The sequence below is a fragment of the Nesoenas mayeri genome (genome assembly GCF_963082525.1).
Source record: "Nesoenas mayeri genome assembly, chromosome: 7".
Lineage (NCBI taxonomy): Eukaryota > Metazoa > Chordata > Aves > Columbiformes > Columbidae > Nesoenas > Nesoenas mayeri.
Window position 1 is genome coordinate 19,869,499 of NC_137551.1, and position 26,822 is coordinate 19,896,320.

Here is a 26,822-nt window from a genome sequence, read left to right on the forward strand (position 1 = left end):
GCACGTTGTGAATTCTTTGAGTTCAGTCCTTCAGGAGTTATTTAGTGACCTGAGCTGCAAATCTTACAGTCACAACTAGTCCAGCTCCAGGAAATACTGTGCTAAGGTTTTGTTCAGTAGCTAAGGATGCTCTGAGTCCCCAGGGCTAGGGTGGTCTTGCAGGCAGATCAGCCGCCAGTGTGGTAAGTTCCAGAGGAAGCTGGCAAACATGCTAGACCTCCAAAGCCAGAATTCCCAGTCATGTGGATCTGAGACTGAGAGTCTTTACTCATGTAGGGCTTGCTCTGTAGGAGACTTATCTCTCGGGTCTGGAGCAGCGAGCCTGCAAGCCCTGCTCTCAGATGGCTCACAGGGATGTGAGGCTCCCGACTGAGGAGCTGCGATTCAGGTCCCAGTAGCACAGGGACAGTCTGAGAGTGGACTCCCGGGAAACACAGATGCCTAGAGTTCCCACAGCTGGTCAGTTACATTCACATCCTTGTCAGCATCTTTGTTACTACAGAGAACTTAATTTTCACGTATGAATGCTGAAGACTTTTCAGCTGCACTGTTAGCACCTCCGTATGTGACTCAAAATTTCTGGTTAGTAAGAAGTTATGAGAATGTCTTTCAATGGGATTTGGATTGAAACCAGATTTCTTCCCGTAGAAAGGAAATCCTGCTTCTCAGCCTGTTCTGTTTCTCACAAATGGATTGTTACAGAAATTTGTTCATAGTTGTGAACGGGCCAGAGCTTTCACTGGAATCATATTTGAAGACGCAGTCATTGTCACAGTTTATGTGGTGCTGACATTTTTATGCAGAATGTGGAAAAAAATGGTTTGCTTTTTTTTTTTCATCCTAAAGAAGGAACTAGAGTATTTGAAAATGTGTGCTTTGTATTAAGAGTCATTGTTGGAAAGAAACTTTTATACCCTTCCTCTCTGCCTCTCCCTCCCCCCTCACAAGGATAACTATGGCTTTGTAATCTAAGAAAAACAAAAATGAGGTGAAAAGGTGTCTGAGGATGGAGCAGACTGCAAACATTCTGTGTCGGTATTCTTTTCACTTTTGCATCTTTCAAAGCTATTAAAGCCTGATGCCACTTTCTTAAGTGATTCAAATTAGACTGCATCCTTGTTCACTTTTCACCTTCCAGAGACAGCTCACTCAGATCTTATTAAACAGACAACAATTTTTGACCAAGAATAGAAGGAAACTTAAGAAAACCTACTTCATTCATCCCCCAGCAGTCAGAGGTTACCCTTCTTCTGTTATGAGACTTTGCCAGCAGCAAGGATTAGGTAGCAAACACGACCCAAGTGTCTGATTTTTTTCCCGCTTCCCTTTCTTATACCCTTTGCACAAGGCTTATTGTTACAATATTGGGGAAATTCCAGGATCCCTGAAGCTGGGGCAATTTTCTGACAGCTATATGTCAGAGTCGTGGGCAATAATAAGATTTATGTATGCATTTAGAAAGCCTAACGTGATTTAGCTAGTCTATGTGTGTTTGGACCCAAAGTTTAAGACCAACTGGAGTAAGGGATAAAGACAAATGAGCTGAGATTAAGACATGAAAATACGAAATGTGTCTCAGGTTGAGAATCTAAGATAAGAAGATGGGTAAGGCAATGAACAATAGGAGAAGAAATCAAATCCAGGAGATAGACAGTAAGTAGATGATGTGGCCTGACGCAAGGGTGTGAATCAGGAAAGCGAGGATTTTATGCTACTTGGTTAGCTCCAGGACGTAGGTCAGGAGGACCAGGAACAAGTGCAGGTCACCTGGTCAGGGGCAGAATTAAGAGTGACATGGCAGGAAGCACAGATCAAGGCTTCCTTTAATCCAATGTGTTTAATTCGTTGTAGGCACCAGGAATTAAGCTCTGCCAGCAGAGCTTGTCTCATTCTTGTAGTCCTCTTTCTGAGTGCAGTAAGGTGAAAAGATGCTGCATGGTGCTGTATGGTGCTGCAAGATGAAAAGACAGCTAACTGATCCAGGCAGTAGATTGAAGTTAACTAAGTAATCTAAGTAAAACAAAACAAAACATTTTCATCTGTAAAATCACTCCTTTGGGCAGAAGGGGTATCATACTCATGGTACAGGAAGGGACATGTTTATATAATATGACCTAGATATCCTAACTAATGTATAGAGCGCTAAGCAATCAAGAAGCAGAACACAGAACTGAGTTTCAGATGGGTGTATATAGATTTTAGTTCCAATAGGATTATGTGGCAGTTTGGTACACTGATGATCCCTTAACTTGTGTAGCTGAGCCTCTACTGACAGCAATATTTTTGTTGGTAGTCTCTGGCTTTTTTTTCCACCAGCAGAAAAAAACAAGTTTAAACTCATAGAATGAATCTGACTCTGCCATTAGAGCTTTGTTGTGAGGAAGGGAAGAAGAATGTACTAATGTCTGCAGTTGAGAGATGAGAAGTTTGTGCAAAGTGATGTTAGTTTTAAAATCAAACTTATATTTTTTATGAAGAGTAATTAGTCTTCAGGAAAAAAAAAAGTTTAATCTCTAAACTGCTTATCATTGTTTATTGTTTTAAAAGTCTAAACATTTGTTTGAATGGGCCTTGTAAAAGTAATGTCCATGGGAACTTTTAAAGTGTAGAATGGAACTTTTTTGGTATGTTTATGTTAGCATGTCAATCAGAAGCCAAAATAAAAAATCTGAGGATTTCAAGATGACTCGAGTCATCTCTAAAGATTCCCTTGAAGTTTTGTTTCTAGGAAACAAAATAGAAGAAAATCAACTTTTATAGGATAATACTCGTATTTATAACCAGGCACAATTTTTTTTTTATTAAATTCTACAACATACTGTACAATTTTCTTCATAGAATCAAAAACATTCTCAGTTTTCTCTTTAGATTTTCAAATATTTGCTTTTATAATTAGTGAGAAATTCTTTACTATGGACCCTGTACTGATCAGAAATGTTTAATCTAATGTATTATTTTGTATTTTTGTAAGGAGGTAGCAATAAATAAAATTGATACCATGGTGGTCCTTATATTGTCCTATTTAACATCAATTCTTCAGAAATCTTAAGTGTGCCAGTTTTCAGCTGGAAGTTGGAAACAACACTAAATTGTCATTCTTCCAATTAAGAAAGAATATGCTAGTATTGTCAATGAAGGAATAATGGTGCGTTGGCCAGATTCCATGATGGTTCCTCCGGTAGAGGTTTTTCAGACAAGACGTATATTCACCGTATAAACAAAGTGACTCTAAGTGTACTGCTCACATTCCAGTTCTGCACAGATCGTGCTCTCAGGCTTCCTGGGGAAATGGAGAAAGGCTTCTTGTGGCGGTGTTTTGTTTTTCAGCCTTGTGTACTCAAGCAGATTTCATAACTAACTTTTCACTGATGTAGTCCTGCTGCTTATAATAGTGATGTAAACTGTGAGAAGACAAGGCTAAGGTCTGAATGAAGAAAAGAAGTGATAAAAATGCCAGAGCCTGATATTAACAGCTGGTGGGATCAAGGCAGAGTTTTGGTGTCCATGTAGTTCGTTAACATAGATGCAGCCTGAAAGGCTGTGCTGTCTAGGTCCCTCTACTTGTAGTGTCTTTACAGTTAATCACAGTTCTGGAAGCTTCGGGAAGGTTTTCTTCTTCTTTGCCTCCCAAAGAAACTTTTTTCAATTGTTGGCTAAGTCATACCCTTTTGTCCCATAAAAACTAATGCTCTTGCCTTTTATTAGAGACTCTAGAGCAGAGTGCAGAATAGCTGTAAAGGTAGGGCATTTGCTAATAAAGAAACCCATGTCGCGGTTTTTGTAATGCTTCAGCTGAAGTTTCCTAAAACAAAACTAACTCGGTTTATTGCTTTTGGCCTGTTTAAACAACACTGATATAAATATAACTTGTACAAAAGCATGGGTCTAGGCTAGCTTATTTCTTAATATATTTAAAGACAAAAATCCAGCAGAATTTAAATCATGCTTGTTTGTAACTCTGCTGTCAAAATAAAATGCTTTTAGTCTTAGCAGGATGTATGCTCATCCTTAATTTCTAAACTTCCTTCCATTCGAATCCTAGTGTTTCAACTTTTATCTGGGGAGGTGGGTAACCTGACCTTTCAGCGAGCCAGCCAAATGCACGTCTTCTTCGTGGCTTACACAAGGCATGTCAGTTATGCATTTTGCCACAGTTTGTAGCTTTAAACTGAGCAGCTGTTGCCTGACTGTTAGTTTGGACAAGTGCAGCGAGCAGACTTTCTGGGAGTACCTGCTCTTCTGGCATTTTAGGAGGAATCTAAGATTCCATGGAAGACACGATTGCTGGTAAGATTTGCATTTCTATGGCTCATAGTACACAGTTCTGATTATCTGTAGGTGGTTTAAACAAAGTGATAGTTTTATTTCCAGAGATAGAAGTAGATTGGATAGTAGATTTCTAATCTAATGTTGGATCTATAACGTCTACACTTAATAACGATGCTGTAAAGATACTTAAAACTATTGCTAGGTGGAAAATGAAGTAGGGATTTAATATAAACGGTAGGAATTTAAAGCCCTCTCTCAGTCATAAGTCTGTATTTTGTATTTAAAGTTGTTGGAAATGGAATGGAATATAAATATTTATAAGTAATTTAAGTATACTTTGCAGTTCACATAGCAGCTATTTTGATATCAAATTATGATTTGAGACTTTGTTTCTTATTCTACAAATATAAGTGATTTACAAAAAATGCTGGACAAAATATGAATGTCAGATATAATAGAAGTTTTTTAAAGTAATAGAACTAGGTAATATTTTTTCTTCCCTGAAGTTTATGTATTACAGAAATGCTATGAATTAGTAGCATATTTTTTGAATGTAAATCCACTTCTGTTTTTTTTTCTTCAGCAAGCTTTTGAATATTCAGTATATAAGTTCATAACTTGTAACCAGTTCATATTTTGTGGATGCTTAAGTAATTTGATTTTTTTCCCCCTTCTGAATGATGTGAGTGCATAGCAGCATGTAAAAGAAATGTTTTGTTACTAACTGGTCATAAAGAAACATCTGTATTTACATTTTTTTTTTGTAAACTGGGACATGTAACTTGAATTAATGTTCATAAAATTTTACTCTGTGAAAGGAATGTCTTTCATCTGCTAACCCTCTGATTTCCCTAATCTGGCTGTTAGCTAAAGACTGTGACAAACACTCAGCATTCAAACAGATGGTATCCCATTGCAATAGAAAGATTGTATTGGTTATCAACACCTTTATTTTCACCTCAGAGACTTAGGAAAGAAAAAAAAGCCCTAATACTAAGTGTATCTGTATTAATTGCAAAATCTTGGGGTTTTTAAATCCCTTTATTCAGTCGGTGATAATGAACATATGATACCTAGTCAGATTACAAGAAATGGAGAGAAAATTATATTAGTTAATTTCAGAAATATTAAAATTATAAATTCAGCTCAGACCCTGCCGTTGATTGCTGATTTGTGATGTTTTAGCTTTGATTTGAGCTAGAATGCTGCAGGCGTTCTGTAGAAAATAAGCTGATACGAAAATTTTTGTTACAGCATAATTTGTTTAGGTTTTTTTTAAGAGGCTTCATATTGACGTAGTTTTCTAATGTCTAAGTGCTCACTTTGGAAATAGTTATGCGTAAAAATGCATTTCTACCCATTCTAATAATTCTGAAGTAAGTAAATTACCAGTGAGATTCATCAAGTGCAAATGGAAAATATTTTGCCTGCAAAATACTAGGCAACAATAAAAGAACTAGAAATATGATGTAATGCGAAAAGTACCTTTAATTACTCCTAAGGTTTTTGCACAGCAATTACATATTTTATCTTTAATTTCCCATGGACTTGGTACAACAGATTTCATACATGTTTTAAGCTTTCTTTATGAAGTGTTCAGATCTTCTAGAAAGGGGGCAGGTCTGATGCTGTTGCGTTAGGTCTCTGCTCTCCCCTCCTCAGTGACCATTTCAATGTCTCTTTCCTCTGATATTTTGGAGCAAAGCACTTTTTGACTTAACCATATTGCTGCAGGCAGAAAGGGTATCTTCCGAGAACATTTTTCTTTGCGGGAGGAAAAGAAATCTTGATCTGGAAAATCTATAGTTTTGAATGCCTTTCCATATGTTGCTGTTAGGTTTGGAGAAGATTTGATCTGAACTCTTCACCTGTCTTTGCTTGTTCAGAATTACATTGCAAAGCTCTGAAAAGAAATTGAACAAAGATTTCTTTTACCATTTTCCTTATTAAAGTGGACTAGGGACTGAAGTGACATGAATATGTATGACCTTTTCTAAACATTCTTATAAGATTTTTTAAAAATAAATTGCTCTTCTAACAAGTTTCCAGAAGTTTCAGATTGGAATTCAGAAGAATTCGGATTGGAAACACTATTAGTCTTCAGGCCTTGATCCTGAAAATAGCTTTAGGAATAGCTATAGCCATTAAACTACATATGGGTTTTTGTTTTTTTCTTTTGACCATTCTTTGTTCTGTAGAATATTTGTGGGTAATACTATCATTTCCTACTACCTCCAGATATGGAACTGTAGCCACTGGAACTGTATTGCAAGTTCTGCAAATCTCAGGAGGGCATAATGTGCCAAATGTCCAAGGTTATTTTCATCCTGAGCTGCACGAGGTCATGCTGGAACTTGTAGGTTGAAGACTTGATAGATCTTTTTAGAGATCTTAAAAATTTCACTTTTATTAATGAATGAATTAAATAAAAATAGTGTTAACAAAACCCACAATAAACCATTATGGCATTAATGATTCAAGCTAAGAAAACAGTACAGTAACTAATTTGAACATTAAAAGATAAAAAATATCTAGTGTGGTCAGATGTGTGTGTCAGTGTGTGTGATTTTACAGTATTTGCTGAGAGGAGTTACATCATAGTAATTAGTTCTGGTGTTGTGTCAGTGTAGGCACTTTCTTGACTGAGAAAAGTTAATATTTTATGAACTTATTTGTAGTGTCATACATTAAAATACCATGAAATAGTTTTGTTATTGTTTAAGGTTAATAGTGTCTTCAATTTGAGAGAGAAAATGAACATTAAAAGTAGAATTTTCTTCTAGGTTTCAGATCTTAGTAATATGCTGTTCTGTAACTGCCATGAAGTGGAAAGGATCAAAAGAAATCATCTAGTTTTTGTCTACCTTGTAGGTAAAGGATTTGTGAATATAAAACCTGCTAAAAGCTGTCAATAAACCTTTCAAGTGTGTGAGTGGAACACAAAAGAGTTGCTGGCTTCAGGTACTGGTTGTCTCAAAGATGGTGGTAGGATTTTGCATACAAGCTTAGTGTTTGGGAGGAAAAAACTTCAGGAATTTTCTATAACCATTTATAGAGTGAATTGCTTTTAAAAAGACAACAAGGGAAAACTAAAATATATTTTAAATTCCTGTATGCACAAAAAGCCTGAAAACTGTAGTTTTGCATTTTGACTTATAGCAGACTCTTCCAGACTACCACATTCCTGCATATTTGATCTCTTTCTCATATGATTGAAAGTTGAAGAACTGCAAGCATGCTGGGTGTCACAAAACAAAACCGCAATATTTGCATGGTTTGGAAACTCACTACATTTTTTAAAAGGGTAAACAAAATTGCCCTTGTTCTGTTACTTGCTGCCACAATGAATGGGAGTTACAACTGATTTAACAAACAGTTTAACGATGGTAGAATGTTAGTACTTTAATATTTATTTTTTTTCAGTAATAGCTACAATAAAAAAACAATGGAGTCACGAAAGTAACAGCTTTCTGATTCTATTGGGCAGAAGATTATATCACTTTTTATGTCAGCATGGGAGGACTGGTGAGAAGCAGCCTGCAAAAAAGCATTTGTTGGTCACAGTGCGTCACAAGCTGTCTGTTGGTTAAATACACCATGTTGTGGTAATGTTTGTTGTTTTACTGGGAGGCAAAAATAAATAAGTTATATGTAAAAGCCAGGGAGTAGTCCTCTCAGTCTTTTCATTGCTGACTGTCCAACTTTGTGCACTTTCTATGGAGAAAAGTTCAGGAGATACATTATAACGTTTAGATAAATAATAATTACCACAGTACAGGAGAAAGTATTTTGTGTCTGCTGGGAGTGGAACAATAAATGGATCCAAACAGCAAACACCTCACTGTAGGTATTGTGATAGAAGGGGAATTGACAGATGGGTCCGGTTAAACTGAAGGACTTCTTGTGTCACTTGAAGAAAATGGACACAGGTGGTGTTGGCTGGCATCACTAGCAGGACAAAGGCAGCAAAGGAGGTGAAAAAATAAATGCATGTGACTTAATAGAGAGGGACTAATTTCAGAAAGAGGTCTTGCAGGAAAGGGAAAGCTTGAGATTAAAAAACAATAACAAAACCCACAAAATACCCCAACCAACACCAAAACAACAACAAATGAAAAAAACCCATTAGCGATTGCATGGACATTGGCACATCAAATTTTAAGACAGGAGGGCAATAAGAGCATGTAGTTTGGGAAGGTAAGACAGCTTATAGAAATGCAAAGCCCAATGTCAATGGAGATCACTAACTATAGTCTGACATCCTTTTAAGATGTCATTTACTTAAACCCAATTGTCTTATATTTTAAGCTCTGGAGTTGAAAGGCAGCAGTGCTACTGTACAGCCTTTGGAGGATGCCTTAGAACTATCATCCGTGTGTCCAGCTTTTTCCAGTGTTCAGTGACACTCGCAAAGGGGGCCAACTTATTTCTAGTTTGAGTTTGTCTGTCATCAAGGACCAACTGTTTGTTCTTTCTATGCCTTCTTTCTGCTGGGTTAAAGTATTTAAAAACTGACGTATTTTCCCAGTTGGAGATGTTTACAAATTTACTACAGTGAAGTCTACTCTCAGTTCTCACTTTATTTACCTAAAGTTATGCATTTCTGATCTATATCTCTTCTTCTAGGTCTCACTATTCAAGTGTGGAATAATTTTATAGCACTCTTCTGCACACACTGTGGTTTGTCTCTTCTTTAAAAACATTGAAAAGATGTGTTTCTGGCATCTCCTTTTCTGCTACCTCCCTTCCTTAAAAACATTTGATTTTAGTGTCTGTTCTTATTTTTTCGGAGCCATGGCCTTTAGGAAAGCAGAACTCCATTCCATACACAGGATCTGCATTTCTTGCGTTGAGAATACTTCCTATTTCCAATGGATCTAAAATGTGTACACTAATGTGACCACTTTTTGTTCCACTATTATGTGATACTTAAAAGTGAGGTAAAATGCTAAACTGCCACATAAAAATAATGGAGTCATCTGGGTTGGAAGGAAATGTGCCAGTCATTTAGTCCAGCCCTGTACATGGAAAGGCTGATGTGTGTTATTTTTCTAGTTGTTTTGTTTTCTTACTATGTGAAAAATACTGTTTACAAAGTTGGCCCTAATTCCACTTTAAACCTTAACCACAGTACAAGCAGCAGTGGCACCACAAGAAAGGGAAAGAAAGAGAATGGTTAATTTTTACTGTGTCATTTTAAAGAAACAAGTAGTTGCATTTGAAGCTTTCAGATTAAGGGAGATATCTTAAAATCTGAGGAAGTCATCTCAGAAGGTACTAATTTTGAGCTTGTTTTTGGACAGCAAAATCATTAGTTTTGAAAGTTTTCGTGTTAGATAAGGGCTGCAAACACTTTTTCTAGTATAATCTGCTAAAGCTAACAACAAAGACAGAATTCATTAAAAAGCCTTGTGACTGTTTAGAAGAGGTTTTATGTAGTAAGTGTATTAATACTGTGAAAACCAAGTGGTATAAATACTTTCATTTTTAAAAGATAACTAGCTGCAACAGTGTAATACATATAGCTATGCTCTGTTTGCTTGAACACAATCTTGTATAACTGTGTCTTTGTTAATTTAGCTTACACTAATTCCCAAATGACATGAACTAAACAGAAACAATTATAGAAAATAATTGCTTATAGCAGGATTTAGTCTAGCACAACTATAGTAGTTCACTAGTGAGGTTGTAAAAAAGCTTGTATGGATAAATAATTATTTAAAACATTTTTGTCTGAGGTAGGAAGAAGTGATATTGAGGCAAGTCGTAGATGTTGAAATCTCTATTATGACGTTTACATTGATCTAATATTTTGTGTAGTCTGTTGTTTTACTTCTTTTGGCTTCCAGACATATGCGTGCCTTGTTTGCGGCAGTCTGCTGTATTCCACTGATCCCTCCATGGCGTAAACTCCTGCGTCACTTAACTGATTTCAGTTCTAAGGCTAAATCATACAGGCTCTCCACTCTGTAATTTAAATTCATCTGAAGGAAAGAAACAAAATCTTCTCAGCTTTGACTTCTTGGCAGTTCTTGTTGTTGTGCTGCGTGATTTTCATTAAGCTACATGATATTTTTGCTGTCTCAGGACTATAGATTCTTTCATGGACTTCACAGCTTTATTAAGCATAACAGTGCTTCCACTGAGGTAGATGAATGCTTTAGAACAGCTTTTGAGGCCATCAGTGAATTTGAGGGTTAAATCATTACTATTGAAATAAAATTAATTGAGACAGATAGTAGAAACAGAGTGGAAACTTCATAAGCCAAGTAGGGCTATATTTAATGGTGGTTTTCCAAAGGCAGGCAGTTTTCATTAAATAGTTCCTTGAATTTAGGCATTCGTGTTCTCTGCAGTGCTTGAGTAACTGGACAAGATGGGAACAGACATTTCAAAAGGTCTAAAGTCAAGCACGTGAGGCAAAAAGCTGGCTTGGCTGAGCAGGGATCTCCTTCTTGAACTATGGCAACAAAGGAAGTATATGGTCAGTGGAAGCAAGGTCACACACATCATGAGAGGACTACAGAGGTGCTGCTTGCCACTGTAGGGAAGAAATTCTTGTGGCCAAAGATCAATTAAAGTTGAAGCTGGCCAGTACTGTGAGGAACAATAAAAAGGGCTATTAAAAATATGTTAATAGCAAACAGCAAGCCAAAAATAACATGGACCTATTACTTGATTAACATGGTCACCTTATAAACAGGGACATAGACAAGCCAAGACATTTAATACTTTCTTTACCTCAGTCTTTAACACTGAAGATGGGCTCTGGGGCCCCCAGAGCTCTGGACTAGGGAACCATGGCTGCAAGAACAATAAACTCCCAATCAGTCTGGAAGTTGTACAGGATTTGCTGCTCCAGCGAGATCCCTACAGGTCAATGAGGCCTGATGGCATTCATCCAAGGGTACTTAGAGAGCTGACTGATGATGTCATAGCGAGACCTCTCTCCATGATTTTTCAATGCTCTTGGGAATCTGGAGAGGTCCCAGTTGACTGGAGGCTGCCAAACATTGTCCCAGTCTTCAAGAAGGGCAGCAAGGATGACCCTAGCAGCTACAGGCCTGTCAGTCTCACTCACAGACTCACTTTGTGCCTGGCAAAATTAAGGAGAAGATTATTCTGGGAGCTATTGAAAAACATCTAAATGACAATAAAGTTATTGGTCCCAGCCAGCACAGGTTCATGAGGGGAAAGTCTTGCTAGACCAACTTAATTTATTTCTGTGACAAGGTTACCCACCTAGTTGACCAAGGGAAGCTGTGAGTGTGATATTTTTGGATTTCAGTAAAGCCTTTGATACTGTTTCTCACAGTATCCTTCTGCACAAGATGTCCAGCACACAGCTGGATAAACACACAACACAGTGGCTGAGCAATTGGCTGATGGGCTGGGCTCAAAAGGTTCTAGTAAATGGGGTTATGTCGGGCTGGTGACCAGTCACTAGTGGCGTTCCGCAGGGATCCATCTCATGGACAGCACTCGTCAATGTCTTCTTAAATGACTTAGACAGAGGGACCTGAGGGAATGCTAAGGAATTTTGCCAATGACACAAAACTAGGAGGAGCTGTTGACACTCTCAAGGACAGAGAGATTCTGCAGAGTGACCTGGACAAATTTGGAGAATTGGGTGATCACCAACAGCATGAAGTTCAACAAGGGCAAGTGCCAGGTTTTGCACCTGGGACAGAGCAACCCTGGCTGTACATACAGACTGGGGGACGAGATGCTGGAAAGCAGCTCTGCGGAGAGGGATCTGGGGGTTCTGGCTGATGGCAAGTTGAACATGAGCCAACAGTGTCCCTGGCAGCCAAGAGGGCCAACTGTGTCCTGGGTGCATCCAGCACAGCATTGCCAGCCAGGCAAGGGAGGTGATTGTCCTGCTCTGCCCTGCACTTGTGCAGCCTCACCTGGAGCACTGTGTGCAGGTCTGGGCAACACAGGATAAAAAAGATATAGAGGTACTGGAGAGTGGCCAGAAAGGGGGCTACAAAGTTGGTGAAGGGTTTGGAGAGGAAGCTGTATGAGACGTGGCTAAAGTCACTATGGCTGTTCAACCTGGAGGAGACTGAGAAGAGACCTCTTCATGGTCTACAGCTTCCTCACAAGGGGAGGAGAACTGGCAGGTGCTGATCTCTTCTCTCTGGTGACCAATGACAGAACCCGAGGGAATGGCAGGAAGATATGCCACGGGAGATTTAGGCTGGACGAGGGTGATGGAACAGGCTCCCCAGGGAGGCAGTCATGGCCCCAAGCCTGACAGTGTTCACTAAGTGATTGGACAACACCCTCAGACATATGGTGTGAATTTTGAGGTTGTCACATGCAGGGACAGAAGTCAGGCTCTATGATCCTTGTGGGTCCCTTCCAACTCAGGATGTTCTATGATTCTATGCCTCCTCTTCCCGCTCTGTCCTAAAGGGTCTCTTGTCACATGGAATCAGGCTTCAGGGTGAGACCAAAGCAAGGAAGGTAGTGCTTGTTACAAAATATATTTCTGAGGATCTTAAAGCTGAAAAGCAATTTGCTTTTGTGGTAATTGTTAAAAATTGTGCAGCCAAGGAGGACACTGCAGCATATCATTAACTCAATGCAGGGATTGCTGCTGTGGAAGATCAGTGCCCTCAGGATAGAAAGGAACACTTCAAGATTGGGGCTCTGAAACATTGAAAATGTCTGTTGTTTCAGTTTTGCTGTTATTTACATAATGAATGCTATATTTTACTGCAACCACAGTTTGTATGGTCTTTTGAATTTTAAAAGTGCCTAACAAAAGAGTAAAGTATGAAAAATCGAGATCATGAACTTTAAGGGGTACCCAACTTTATATACATGTTATTTTTAACTTCCTTGTTTTCCATAGGTGTATGTGCATTCTCAAAATACATTTTTGTTTAACTTCCGTTCTCACTGATTCATAACAGTTGTTTTATTCTGAAAACTGAAAAATTACTTAATTTCTATTTTATGTAAATGAAAAGAATCCAAATAAATATAATTTATCAAAATCTTGATCAAAATACTAGAATATTGGAATCTGATCTGAGATTCTTGTGCTCTGTTTAGCTACTGGATATTTCTCCTTTCAGGGGTTAACTCAAAGCTGTATGTGTTTTGATTTTGTTCCATCAGTGCACAGAAACCCCTGCTTTGATTTTGGACATGCTTTGTACCAGTTTTTGTGGGTTAGGCTACAGCTTGGGATCTGCTTTCACTCAGGCAGTTACTTGTTCATTTTGCAGTGAGAATTGTACAGTACTTTTTCTAGAACACTCTTCCAAAGTCAATTCATAAATCTTCCATTTTGACCATTTTTTTCTTATGTGCTGGAATTTATCTGGCAGTTTCTATATACGTTTATTTATCATTTGAACTTAACCTTCGGTGTGCTGTGCCGTGTTTGTATCCAGTATGTTAAAAGTATTTGAATACAGATCCTGCAGGGAGAATCCTCCTGCTGGTGTGTTGCTCAAGTCAAGCTTCTGATAGACCAGGATCACTTGGACAACCTTTAGCAGAAAGATTTATGAAATGAATATGAAAGTAGAATATTTATGAAAACACCTCCAGGAGATTGGCAGAAGACGGGATTAATTAGACGAGATTTTGTTGCAGGAAAGTAACAAATAACCTGAGAATAGTTCAATGGCAAGTGTGGTGGTGTCCTATTAACCTCTTTACAGCCTTTCCACATATCTTTTACACTGTGATAGGAAGGTGTAGATTTACAAGTTAGCTGTTACTTCCCTTAATTCCTTCACCCAGCCTTCATGATGATAGTTGCCTCTGAAGCAATAGAATCTTGTGTCTGCACTTGCACAGTGTGGGCTGCAGCATGTCACAGCAAGACAAATGGCGTGTTGGTATCGAACAGCTTTTGAAATCTAATTTTCAGCCAGCCACTAGGACACTCACTGTGTGCCTACCCAACTTATAATTAAACATTCTTCTGGCAAGGATTCTGAAATCAGGATATAGTTTAATGAACTATAGCAATAAGTGAAGGCCCCCTAAAGAGTAGGGCCCAGGGTGCTTATTGCCAGCTGTGCAGACTGGAAGCAATAAGGCTGATTTCTGACTAAACCTGTAGATGGTGAATCTTTTCAGACTTTTGGCAATACACACTGCTGATTCATCTCTTCTTAAGGTCCATGAACATGTCTATGTTTAGCCAAGCCTTGCATAACACTAGGTGCCCTTTGTGGCTGAGGTATCCATTTGCTACCATCTTAGCCTCAGGGTTGTGTTTTAGGACACTGCCTTCAAAGCCTATTATTTCAGGTGCATAAAGAATGTTTGCTGGCTGGGGTTAACCCACAATATCACACCAATTCTTACACAGATGTTCTGGAGGCATTGCTGGTCATCCTGTGTATGCATGAGGATGCAGTCCCAGCTCTTTGCTCATTGCCCCAAAATGGAAAGGAATCAGGAAACCAGCACCAAATTTGATAAACTTTGTTCTGACATCTGCTATTATTTTTGTAGAGTCAAAACTACTGTTAAAATGGTACTATTTGCATTTTTTTTTCCTGGTGAGTATAGAGCCAGAAGCAAAATGAATGGATCCGTTTATTATGGACAGGTCCGTGATTGTTTCTATCAGCTGTAGCCAGTACCAGCCAAACTGCACACAGAGCAGGAAATGGTTAGTTAAATGTGTTGACAGTATATGGTAATTCAGAGACAAGCAGCCAAGTTCTTTTTTGGACCCTGCAAAATATTTCCATGAATGACTCAGGCTAGTAGAGTGGTAAAAGACCTGGGATACACTGCCAGAAATCTGAGCAGCAGCGTAGATGTAATTACCCAGGGCAGTGTGTAGCTGTAAACTGGGGATGATGGGAGGCCGGCATGGCAGTCTCAGGTGTGATGAAATCATGGTGATACTTTAAATTCCTTCCATATATTATGTTAGTGCTCACGTGTATAGTTTACAACCAAGATCTTCTGAATCCAACCACAAACAGTTTACATGGGTTTTCAAGTTCATACTTATGGGTAGGAACTTCTAAAAGTGTAAGAGTTGCTATGTAATTGTTAATTTAAAGTTAATGTTAACAAATTCTTCATGTTGATCTTTAACTCAGTTTTAAATCTGAATGAATGTTTCTCTGTGCATAGCTTTTGCCCTGTAAGTGTGTTTATACACAACTTTTGTGGTTAAAAAAAATAAATATATTTCCCATGCCTATACTTCTCAACTATCCTTATACGAATGTAATTTGTTTAGTCAACTTAAATCTGTTTGAAATCAGAAAAAATATAGGCAGGTTGTATCTCTAACTATACAGTAGTTTCCATTTTTTTTTTCTGGGATTTCATTTCACTGATGCTGTGATTGCAATAGATAAAGGGCAAACAGTTCAGAGTCTGGTTTTCAAAACTGAACCGTTTGCCATTTCCTAAAGCAAGAAGTGATTTTAGGAGTAAGTGTTTGTTGTTACTAGAACTCTATATATTCCTGTTTGCTGAATTCCACTATGCTGGTCAGTTCATGAGTCAGGATTTTGTGGTATGTAATTGTTATTTAATTCAATAATAACTTAGTATGATTGCTGCCCTTAAAAAAAATCCTCTCTAGGGGTTTCAACACTCTATTCAACAAAAAAAATCTCAGCCTCAGCAGAAATATCTGTGTGTTATAGTTTCATAGTGATCTGTTTCCAGCAAAATTCTGTTCTAGAGGTGATCTCTACCTTTTTTTTCTTTGTACTGTAGAAATTATTGTTCTTTTCACCTGGCCCATTGTGATGACATGCTGCTGCTCCACCAGAGAAGATCACCTTCTCCAATGTCCCTCTATTACCATGATCAAATTAAACTCAAAGCAGGTATTTTCATACTAGCTCTGAAGTTTACTGTTTCTCTTCCAAACCTGAAAACAATCTTGTGCACCCAGAGTGTATCTGTAATATTATTTGGTCTAATAAAAGTTTATTTTCCATATAGCCCGTGACTATATTAATCATCTTTGCATCAAGTCATCATCTGGGAATCTTCCTTTGCCCACAGTATTATCTTCTGCTTACTGATACTCAGGTCATACTGGACTCCAGTTTTATTTAGTGCAAGTACCCTGTGGCTTTAGAGCTCCCCTGCTATTAATAATGATTTATAATCCATACTGATACACAGTTTTAATAGGTAACTCATGTTGCTAGATTTAGGGATATGGACAGAGAGCAGGTGCGTCTTCTGATTCTTTGATTACTTGACTCATAAGTTAATTCGAAGAAAAAATGGGATCTATTAATTTCAGTGGTTTCTACAGTGAAATGAAACTTGAACTTGATCCTGTTGTGTGGCAAGCTTCCCACTGAGTCCCTTTGATAGTGGAGTGAGTTGTTTGCAGTCAAAATCGATAACAATGAATTCATGTTCATTAAAAGAGAGATGGAGGTGGTTTTAATTATACAGAAGAGGAACAGGAAATTAACAAAAGCGTGTTGGTTTGGTTATTATGGTACTAAGACATGTTGTATCCATGGGACAGCAAAACCGTGCTAACCTTGTTAAGCTGATCTGTATCTGAACCTGGTGTTCAATTAAATAGCCATATGTTACATACGTATCTTATGTTTGAGGGAGTTTTTATTGTACTCTTCCTATTCTTTGAAAAGAACACTTCTCTGTTATACGTGTGTATTTTATATATTGACAGTTGTTCAGCTGTGACTCTGTTTTTTTTTCCCGTGGTCTGCTTTTATTTTCTCACTGTAAACATAGTCTGTATGTTCTCTTAAAGCATATGAACAGTTGGATGTTGTCTGTAGCATGGCTGCTATTGTATTCCATTTATTACATTACCTTTTAATAGCAGCAGTGTAATTACTGTGTAATTTCAGTCCCAGTAGCATAACTTCATGGAAGCAGTCTTTTGTCAGAAAAGCAACCGAGTTATAAGATGTTACCATAGATTGAATAATTACTTTTACAGCTGTTGAAATCTGTTTTGTGCTTTAGAACCCAGAGTTTGTCATAGTCACAGGATCTTCCCCCAGTAGCCTTCTAGAGAGTGAGCACTTCTTTAGTGGTTGCAATTTTCACTTTACTGCTTTCAAACTGGTGGTTTTTGAATGTATAGAGAGAATACCTTTTTTTTTTTTTCTTCTCAATGTGTAAAAAGAAAAGCAACCTAGAAGTAAAACGAATGTACAAATTCAGTTATCTCATTTGTCTATTCATCAAACTTTGTTGAAAGTTAATTTCCATGGTTTTGGCAGATGTACTCTTTTGAGACTGTGCTTATTTAAAAAATATGGTGGCTTTTCCCTGGATGTACTCCCACGTGCATCACACATTCCTAGAAGTATCAGATGTAAGAGATGTTGTGTTTGAGTTGGGATGAAAGTAATTCTGTACCACAGTCCTTACTTGGTCACAATTCACATGGAAAGCAATGTGATTTTATCAAAGTACAAATTGCATGGTTGGCAACTGTAATTTTATGCAGCATTAACACTTCTGACATTGGTTTGATTACAGTTGGGGCTGTATTTATTTTCCTTCTGTCTTCATATGAATTCCAGCTGAATTTTTGCTTAGAGAAAATTGAGGGCAGCAGCCCAAAATTTGTATCATATTGTGTATCAATAAATTATATGTCCACAATGAAATAAAATTTAATAAATACTCACGTTTTAATTTTAGCTTTACAAGAAATATGGTAAGTGTACAGATAGTTTTGATTTTATGGTTATGACATATCACTTGTCACATAACTACTGTATTTAATAGAACATACAAATGTCGAAAAAATCTATGAATTACTGCAAGTAATTAACACTAATATTCTAGCAGTATTTTTAATGGTTTTATTTATAAAAGTTTCTTTGTGTTTTTCTTTAAAGTGAACTCCCTGTTCTTCATATTAAAAAAATACTGAGTCAACTTCTTGCTAGTGCAGCAGCACAAATGTAATATGGTTCAATAGGAAAAAACACCAAAACAGTTTTTCAAGACTTTCAACATTTTTTTTGTATAGATACACAAAAATGCATGCACGTTTTTTACATATTTACATACTTGAAGTTTATTTTTTCAGAATAGACTTTTTAGAACCTATATATATACAAGATGTATGGAAATTCTAAATTTTGTAGTCATAAAGGCTAAGTTAATTTGAAGTTAATCTGTTGATAAAAGAACTTCTTACTAAACTTCACAGAAAGCTTTTTTAAAAATAAAAATTAGTAATTCTTGAAAATGTTTTTTAGAGTTTGTGATGAGCTTAGGCTGAGTAATATGCTGAAACAGGCATTCTGTATTTTTCTCCCACTCTTCAATAGATTATCCTTTTGTTAGAGAAGATGAGACCTTTTTGCTTCCATGTGCATCAGCAATGATTAAGTAAACCCAAGTCCTGTTTTTTTAAAGCTAGACAGAGGTTATCTTGTTTTGATTAATAAACCATGCTTGCTATTTAGAAGATTATCTGCTGTTTATCAGAAGGATAAGTAGAGCTATTAATTCCAGCTCCAAACAACTTGCAAATGAGTAGTTAGGGTCCTCATTTTCTTCTGCTAGGTTTAGCATTAACTTGATGTGATAGAGCACAAAGAATAATACCATTTACTCCAGAAGCAGCTGATTTAATGAGAATTGTATCCTTGACTCTAACAAAGCCTACTGTGATTTTGGCCTGAAAGCAATTCCATTCTGCAAGTTAATCTAAGGACCTGGTCTTTGAAGCACAGAAAGATAGGATCTATTTCCTGAAGAACATAAGATGACAACACCAAGCTAGAGGACTTGTGGATGAGACTAGTTAGGGAGTTTTATAGCAGGAACGGGGAAGTGCAGATCGGTTCCTGGCATGAAAAATGAGACATGAAAAAGAGACAAAAAGAAAAAGTCCAGAAAAACATAATTGTTTAGTACAGGCAAATAAAAAGAGAGAAAGAAAAAGAAGCAGACTTGCACACAGTGTAAATCATGAAGGGTGGTGAGGCTGAAAATGAGGATCCTGGATTTTCTGTGATAAAAACCAGAAGACTGGAATAAGGAAAGATAAAAAATAAGAATCTAGAAAGGTGAAATATTGTCAACAAGCAAGAATTGCAAAGATGTGAATTATGGATGAAAGAAATATTTATAGGTCAACAGAAATAAGTAATATTTCCACTTCTTCAGTATTTATATCCATATGTTAGCCATGAGCTGTGAATCTTTATAATTCTATTTGGCCTGTGCACCTTGCCTTGGACATCACCTGCCCTCTTGCTGCAGCAGCTTGTTTGTGGTCTCTTACATTAAAGATGCAGCACTTGTTTAATTCTTCCAGTTTAATGGAAAGTTGAGAAATGCTGGTTTGAAATTCATTTTATTGAATCAGGAAAAGTTATATTTATTTTCTATCTTCTTTCAAATCCAGCAATACCAGTGACTGATCTTGTTTAGCCTGTAGCTTGAATCATCTTGCCTTAGCTTCCACAAAAATATTTTATTTCTGATAGGTTCATTTTTCTGTTAGAATGAATCTTGCTTGTGAAGCCTTCGTTACAGAAGATAATGATTTCATTAAAGGCTTTCAAAATCTCTGCATTAGCTTTCTTCTGGACTTGATCAATGGGCAGTCAGTCTAGTGAAATAAAATTCAACTGATATATTGCTAGTAGTTACAGGCAGTCCGGAAATACACTGTGGAGCCACCTTCCTATCTCTGGTCACTGTGGTGTGTTGAGCCTTGTTCTTAGATATGAGAGGCTGTAAAAAGTGGAACCTGAAGGCTGATCATACTCAGGCAAAGCAGTGTGCAATAGGATCACAAACAGTGCTCTAGCCTATTGCAAATTCAGTGTCAACCTTTGCCAGTTTTTGAGGTCTTTGAGCAAAGCTGAATTTCTGAGACAATGTGGACTGTAGATCTGCTGGAAGTGTGAATGTGGGCTGGCTTTGTAGTTGATACTCTAATGCAGAAAGTGTATTACTGAGAACATACCACTGAGTCTCAACAGCAAGTCTCAACATCAGGGAACAGCTCATCTTCACTTGCACGTTACTTCTCTTCAATCAGTCGCTACTTGACTGGGCAATCCTTATCGAGCTACGCCTTCCTTTCCTTCTATGTTGACAGATACAAGGTATATATAACGAGTTACCAAGTAAACTGAATTTGCAAAGCACCAGTATTTCTGTGGCATGGTGTTGTCCGTGCTACTTGCTGTCTTGTCTCCCTGCGATCACCCACAGCTGAGCCATGATCTGTGCTGTCTGGTCCAACTGACCTTTCCTGGCCTGTGTCCTCTCCAGGGCTCAAATGCTACTAACAGCCACAGCTTGTTAGCAACTGGGCTGTGCTAGTTGTCTTCTGGGAGAGCATCTTCTGCTGCAGTTTCATCTGAAAAGGATCCAGTTTGTGTGCTCCAAGACTTTAGGGGTATCTGGGAGATTCTCTTCAAAAGTGCAATTCTGATCTAAAATAAATTGACAATGTAGACACAACTTGTGTACCCTCAGTTTCAGCACTGAGGCACAGGAGAGGCGGTACAGGCTGTATTTTGCCTGCTCCTGCCCTCTCCTGCCTGGCAGGGCAGCTCATATTTCCCAGGAAAGTCCTTGGGTGAGAAGAGCTGTTACGCTTTGCATATCCTTCTCATTCTGAGATAACACGGGTTGGGACAGTGACAGTTTGGAAAACTGAATTGGAGTCTCATGTAGAATCAAAGCAAACATGACTGAAAGGAATCCCAGAAGCTCACTGCACTTGATCTGCTGCCCAAAACAAGATTGGCATGTCAACATGGTGTTCTTAACTATCTTTTTTCCCCCCTGATCTTTTTTACAGGAGTTTTGGTGACACAGATTTCTTGATACCTGCAGATACTGTATAGCACTATCCTTGAAGTTATAGCTTTTCCCCACTATGTAACCAGGATATTTTTTGTTGCAAATTAAGTCTATTACGTTTTTCCTTGCTAGTGTAAATACAGAAACATCTACTCCTTTACTCTTTCAGAAGCCTCTTGGGTATTTGAAAATTTCTTGACAGGTTCTGTTAGCCCAAAGGCTTTATTAAGGGCTGCTATAATTTATTTTTTTGGCTTTTAGGAGAATATATAAAGAAAAAGCAACTTTCTGTGTAACTTCCTGCTGATTGATGATATGGTTTGCATAAAATGAATATATCAAGGGAAACTTCATGCAATGTGTTTTGTGTTTATATAAGAGGGTGAATTGTAATCAGTCATTCTGATCTTGGGTTTCTTTTTGAGAACAGAAAGCATATTTGCCCCCTCCATGAAATGAAAGCTTATTGATATTAAAAAAAAGTGAAGTAAAAGCTAGATGTGGAGCATACCTCCATTATGCTTGCAAAAAATCTCTAAAGTTATTTTGTGAAGCAATGCGAAAATTATGAACTCCTTTTCCTGTGAAGGAAGAAGAGTACAGAATATACTATTATGATTGCTTATACATTTAAGTAATTCTTGAAAAATTATTGTTCAGAGAACCCATTCTAAACCTATCTAGTTGGAAGACTAATACTCACTGTTTTGGAATCATTATGTTGATGTTTCAGGCTTCCCACACGGTCTTACAAAGCTGGGCGTCTTCCTTCTTAGGAAAAGTTTTATTTTGCAAGGGACATCACTGCCAGGATATTATAAAACCACCATGAATCTCTTGTAATAACAGATAAAACATGCATACTCCCCAATATATACATTTTCCCAAAGGAATGAAAAATGTTTTGTAACTTTAGACATTTAGTTTCACGATGCAGTGATCTCAGATCGATTATATCCTATATCAAGAGGAATCTGAAGAAAAATGCTGACCCGTGTGGGTTTTATGTGATCATTATACATTATTTCTTGTGGCAGCAAAGTCCTGGTGCCCCAGTCAAGGCCTCAAACCCCTTTGTACTGCAGACTCTAATATGGAGGCAGAACAGAGCCAGACCCTATGAGAAGATCCTTATATTTGAAGTTTTGACAAGACTGCAGGTGACCGAAGCAGGCGTTTGGAGAAGTCACGAAGCAAGCGTGTTTTGGCAGGCAGTTTAACAGTCTCAAGAAGCCCCAATACAGCTATCTAGCTAATACCAGATATAGACATACACAGAAAGACCCTCACTAAAAGAATGAATTAGGTCATTTAAATATAAAGTAGTTAGGATATAATGTACTGCTGAATAAATTAGTGAACAGTTTAACAGAATAAAAAGAACAAGTTGTGTTGTTTTTGCATGGCCCAGCTCAAGGTGAAACCTAGTAAATTCTTATTTGTTCTGTTCTAGAACGTCAAGCGTGTACATCTATGGCTGGCTCCAGTGCCCTTCCCTCCAATGTGGCTGGTATCAGCAAAGAGCTGGTGGAACTGCAGCACCTCATCCAGTTCCCGGAGGAGGTTGCCAGCATTCTGACCGAGCAGGAGCAGGAGCTCTACCGGAAAGTCTTACCCATGGACTACCTCTGCTTTTTAACCAGGGATTTGGGTAATGCTGAATGTCAAAGCAAGCTGCCATCTATTAAAGCCTCCATATCTGCTACTATTCTTTCTTCCCCCAATGGTGAACATAATGCTGTAGAAGACCTTGTGACAAGGTTTAATGAGGTAAGACAAAACTTTTTAAAGACTTTTCATAAGTGTTATTACCTGATTCCTGGGTTAGTTATTTCCTTTATCTCTCAGAACTGAATTTAGCTGTAATGGCAAATTTTTAAAACGTAAGTTGACCAGGGGATTAAAGAGGGGATAAAAGAATTGCACTGAATTTAATAGGAAGTATGTGACTGATTTGCTCAGTGAGTTTGGAAAACTGTGACCTAAGTTTGTCTTGCACATTGTAAAGTAAACAGGAAGAAAAAAAAATCACAGACTTTTATTTTGTTGTATTTATAATGACAGTACAGGGTATACTTTGTGTCAGTTTATTATTTTGTTCAGGAGCTGGAGTTTTATTTATTTGCTTTGGATTTTTGTAGACTAAGCATGATCCTAGGAGTGAGCAAAGAATTATTATAAACTAGAAGTTTCTGTATTCTGTATAACTACACTAATCTGTGCTATTTATTGTTTTCTTTAATCACTGTGTGTGTCTTGAATGTTGTTGTACAAAGAAATGTCATTTGGCATGACGCATTTACATAAGCCAAATTGTGAGTTTTTTTACTAAAATTTTACTTTATTTTTAGTAAGGTGATCTTCTGATGAGTTTAATAGGAAATTGATCAAGGATTGAGAAAAATGTAAAAAAAAATCCACCCCAAATACCCAACCCCAAACAAACAAAAAACCCCCTGAATAAAACCTCAGATTTTAGCTGCAGAAAACCAACAATTTCTTTCTTCCCTTTTTGTGTGAAGAATATGCAATGTTAACAGTTTCTATATTCATAGAAGTAGAATAAAATGAAGACAGTCTTTTAGTTTGTTATCCACTGCATTCTTGTGCTTTAATAAGAGATTAAAATCATGCAGGTATCAAAAAAACAAAGTTAAGTAGATAGAGCAGAATATGTATTAACCCCTAGTGAACTTCCTGCTTCCTGAGCAAATAAGAATCAGTGACTGAATATTTAGCGTGTTTTTAAGTGTTCCTGTTTCCTGCATGTTACTGAGATTTAAGAACTAAAATAGTGTAAATATTCTTCTCTCACCTAATTCAATAGAATTAGGTGAACATAAAAGTTGCAACTTACAACATGAAGTCTTAGACAGAGACTAAAAATTGTTTACATTAGCTCTAGTTACTGTGTTTAGGAAAACACTGTGACTGTTGCATAGCTGGAGAGGAATCTTGCTGCTGACCCAGCTCGGATCCTCCTTCCTCTGGTGGTTCTCATACGGTGATCACCAGAGCAAGGGCAGTGCGAAAAAGGTGAAGTGATCAAGTTCTCATATGACCTGGTGGGGGATAACGCCAGAGCAGTTTGTCGGGGCCTTTTGCAGTTAGCTGTAGAAATTAGATTCGCCATCATGTGTTCTGACACTGAACAGTCACGAGATTGAAGAGCAAGTAGGTGGTGAAGAAGTCTTGTCAGAAATGACTGAGAATATTCCATATCAATGAGGATTTTAAGATTAAAGTTGCCTTTTTGTAAAATAGTTGGCATTCTCTTTTAATGTTAGAGGTTTGTGACTTTGCAGTTTTTGTAGTCTAGCATTACTTGCTTGGTAATGCTACAGGGTAATTTTTCATATAATTTTCATTAATTCCTGAATATCTGGTGTGTAGATTATATAACATTTAGTGCAATGGATTATTTTAAGTATAATCGGGAATAATTTTTTAAAGCAAAAATGGTATATGTTTAAATTGAGTTATTGTAAAATAGTTACTCTTGTAATAAATCACTGTTTTGCTATTTGCTTTATGTCATGGTGGAGTGTATCAGTTGCCATAGCCAATCACAAGTGTGAACTTTCAAAATGTCTTTGTTTATAAATGGCAAGAAAATTCTTGTGCAAAGAGTCATGCTTTTGTTGGCAAAAGTCAGTGAGCACTTGCTGATTTTTTTGGCATTGCTTATAGAAATACTGAGGTGTATTTACAGTGTGGGAGCCAGAATGACTTCTAGGATGACAGGCTTCTGATACATAATAGGAAAAAAATAATTTCGTGCTATTGTACTAACAGCGATTATAGTACACAGAGCTTTTTTCATAAAGCAATATGCTTTTCAGTAATTTTTGTGAGGGATGCTTTATAACAGTTGTTTAGAATGACAGTATTTGCTGGTTTGTGACACAAAGGAACTTCTTTATTAAATAGAAAAAATAGTGACATTTTCATGAAAGCTTAGAGTGAGTTAGGGCAGCAGAAGTATTATAAAATGAATTAATAAAAATAATGAAGATTAAAATATTTTCAGAATATTAGAATATCTTTTTTAAAGTGAGTTTAAGTGAAAAGTAGGGGAAAAATTTGGTCTTATTGAGGTAAATTTTACTAGTATTATTTACTGTTTAAATTCCAGTAACTCCCAGAAACCTCCATTCATGACTCAAGTTGTGAATTCCCACTGGCTGCAGAGTTCAAGATGAAGCTGTAGATATTGGGAAACATCACATGGTTCCCTTATACTTTAAATATATTTGCCGTTGCAAAACTGTCGTTTTCTGGAGGCGAATGGTTTAAAAATTGTTGCTGGAGAGATTACATAGAGTAGGAATATCTTCTAATAGTTTGTTTAAACCTTTCTTTTTACTATTGGTTAGTGTTGCTTAATACAAATTACAGTGGTTAGACCCCACTGGAGTCCAACAGGTATAGGAAAGACTTACACAGGAGGAAGCACTTGTGTTGAGCCGTCAGCACTAATCATTTGGCATGGAAACAGTCTATGAAAAATTGCAGGACTGAATCAGAAATCAGTTGCCCTCTGCAGTAGTTGGTGCTTGAAGACAATCAGCATGGTTGAATGTGCAATAAATAACTGCTGTTATTTTTTCCCACTTTGTTCACATTTGTCGAAAGTCCCAATAGTGGGATAGCCCAACAGAGCTACATGATTTGTTTTTAATCTGCAACAATCTGAACACAGTTGTTATAATGTCAGTGGCTGCTCAAGGTATCAGTGGTCTGAGTCCTCTATGTTATGGAAGAGACACGGTTTGTTTACCTCTGGGAGCTGTGATAACTGCTCACCGTGCCCCGTTTTGCATGACTTCAGTCAGTGCTTTGACCTTAAATTCAGGGGTAGAGAAAGGAACTCTACAGCTGCTGGAGATACTGGATGAAACTAGTAACTGAGTGGCTTTTGTTTCTGTTGTGTTAAGATCTTAAAAACCTAAGCAACAAAGATTGGAGACATAGATTATCCTTACTAATATTCACCCAAGATGGAAATAGATCCTCTTCATGTACACATTTTTTCTTTTCACTGTCAAGAATGATGGGAAAAAAGTGCAGTAGTAAGTAGCGTAGAGACATATAAGATGGATAGCATGGATTAAAGCTGCTGTCAAGCACTCCATGAATAGTAGCACAAACATACAACTGGTAAATCCTGTGCTGCTGAGGCTGGGAAACAGAAACTGCCTTTGTTTAAGAGAGCGTGGTTACGGCTTTGACCTGACACACAGTTACTAGAAGGGATTCAGGCATTATGTATTTCCCTGTGTCTTTTCTTGCCATGGGTTTCCAAGTCTACCAAGCATTATTCCTTGCTATGTTAATAAAGGTGGCTTCCTTGACAAGGAGCTTGAATATCCAATAACTTGTTTCAAAAATACATTGGAAGAAAGGTCAGTCATGAATAATCTGCTTGAATCCCACAAAATGGAATGAAATACATCCTTAGATTGTATTTCATTTGTATTCTAAAAGTTTTGGGTCATTCCAGCTCTCAAGTCTGTACAGAAATTCACAGGAAAATAAAATATTCACAGGAAAAAAAGAATTGTATAGTCTCAATGTTGCAGTTTGTCTGCAGGATTTACTGTCTCTGATGGAGTTTTCAGACATATAGAAATTCATGTGACATGTAGCCCACTCACTAAAAATTTGTAATGTTTACATACATAGACACATTTTTTCAGGTTTTGCTTCCCTAGGGGTACTATAGAAAGATGACAGTCATGGTGGAGATTGCTACTGAAGTT

The 26,822-nt window shown here is 37.4% G+C and overlaps 1 protein-coding gene across 1 annotated transcript in view; it reads left to right on the plus strand.

Moving 5' to 3' along the window:
- Positions 1 to 26,822, plus strand: part of PLCE1 (phospholipase C epsilon 1) — a gene marked incomplete at its 5' end in the record, with an annotated part of 125,438 nt that overhangs the window by 48,424 nt on the left and 50,192 nt on the right. The window contains 1 exon segment of the mRNA XM_080348222.1: positions 22,514 to 22,830. Coding sequence (XP_080204348.1) covers positions 22,514 to 22,830 — 317 coding nt within the window.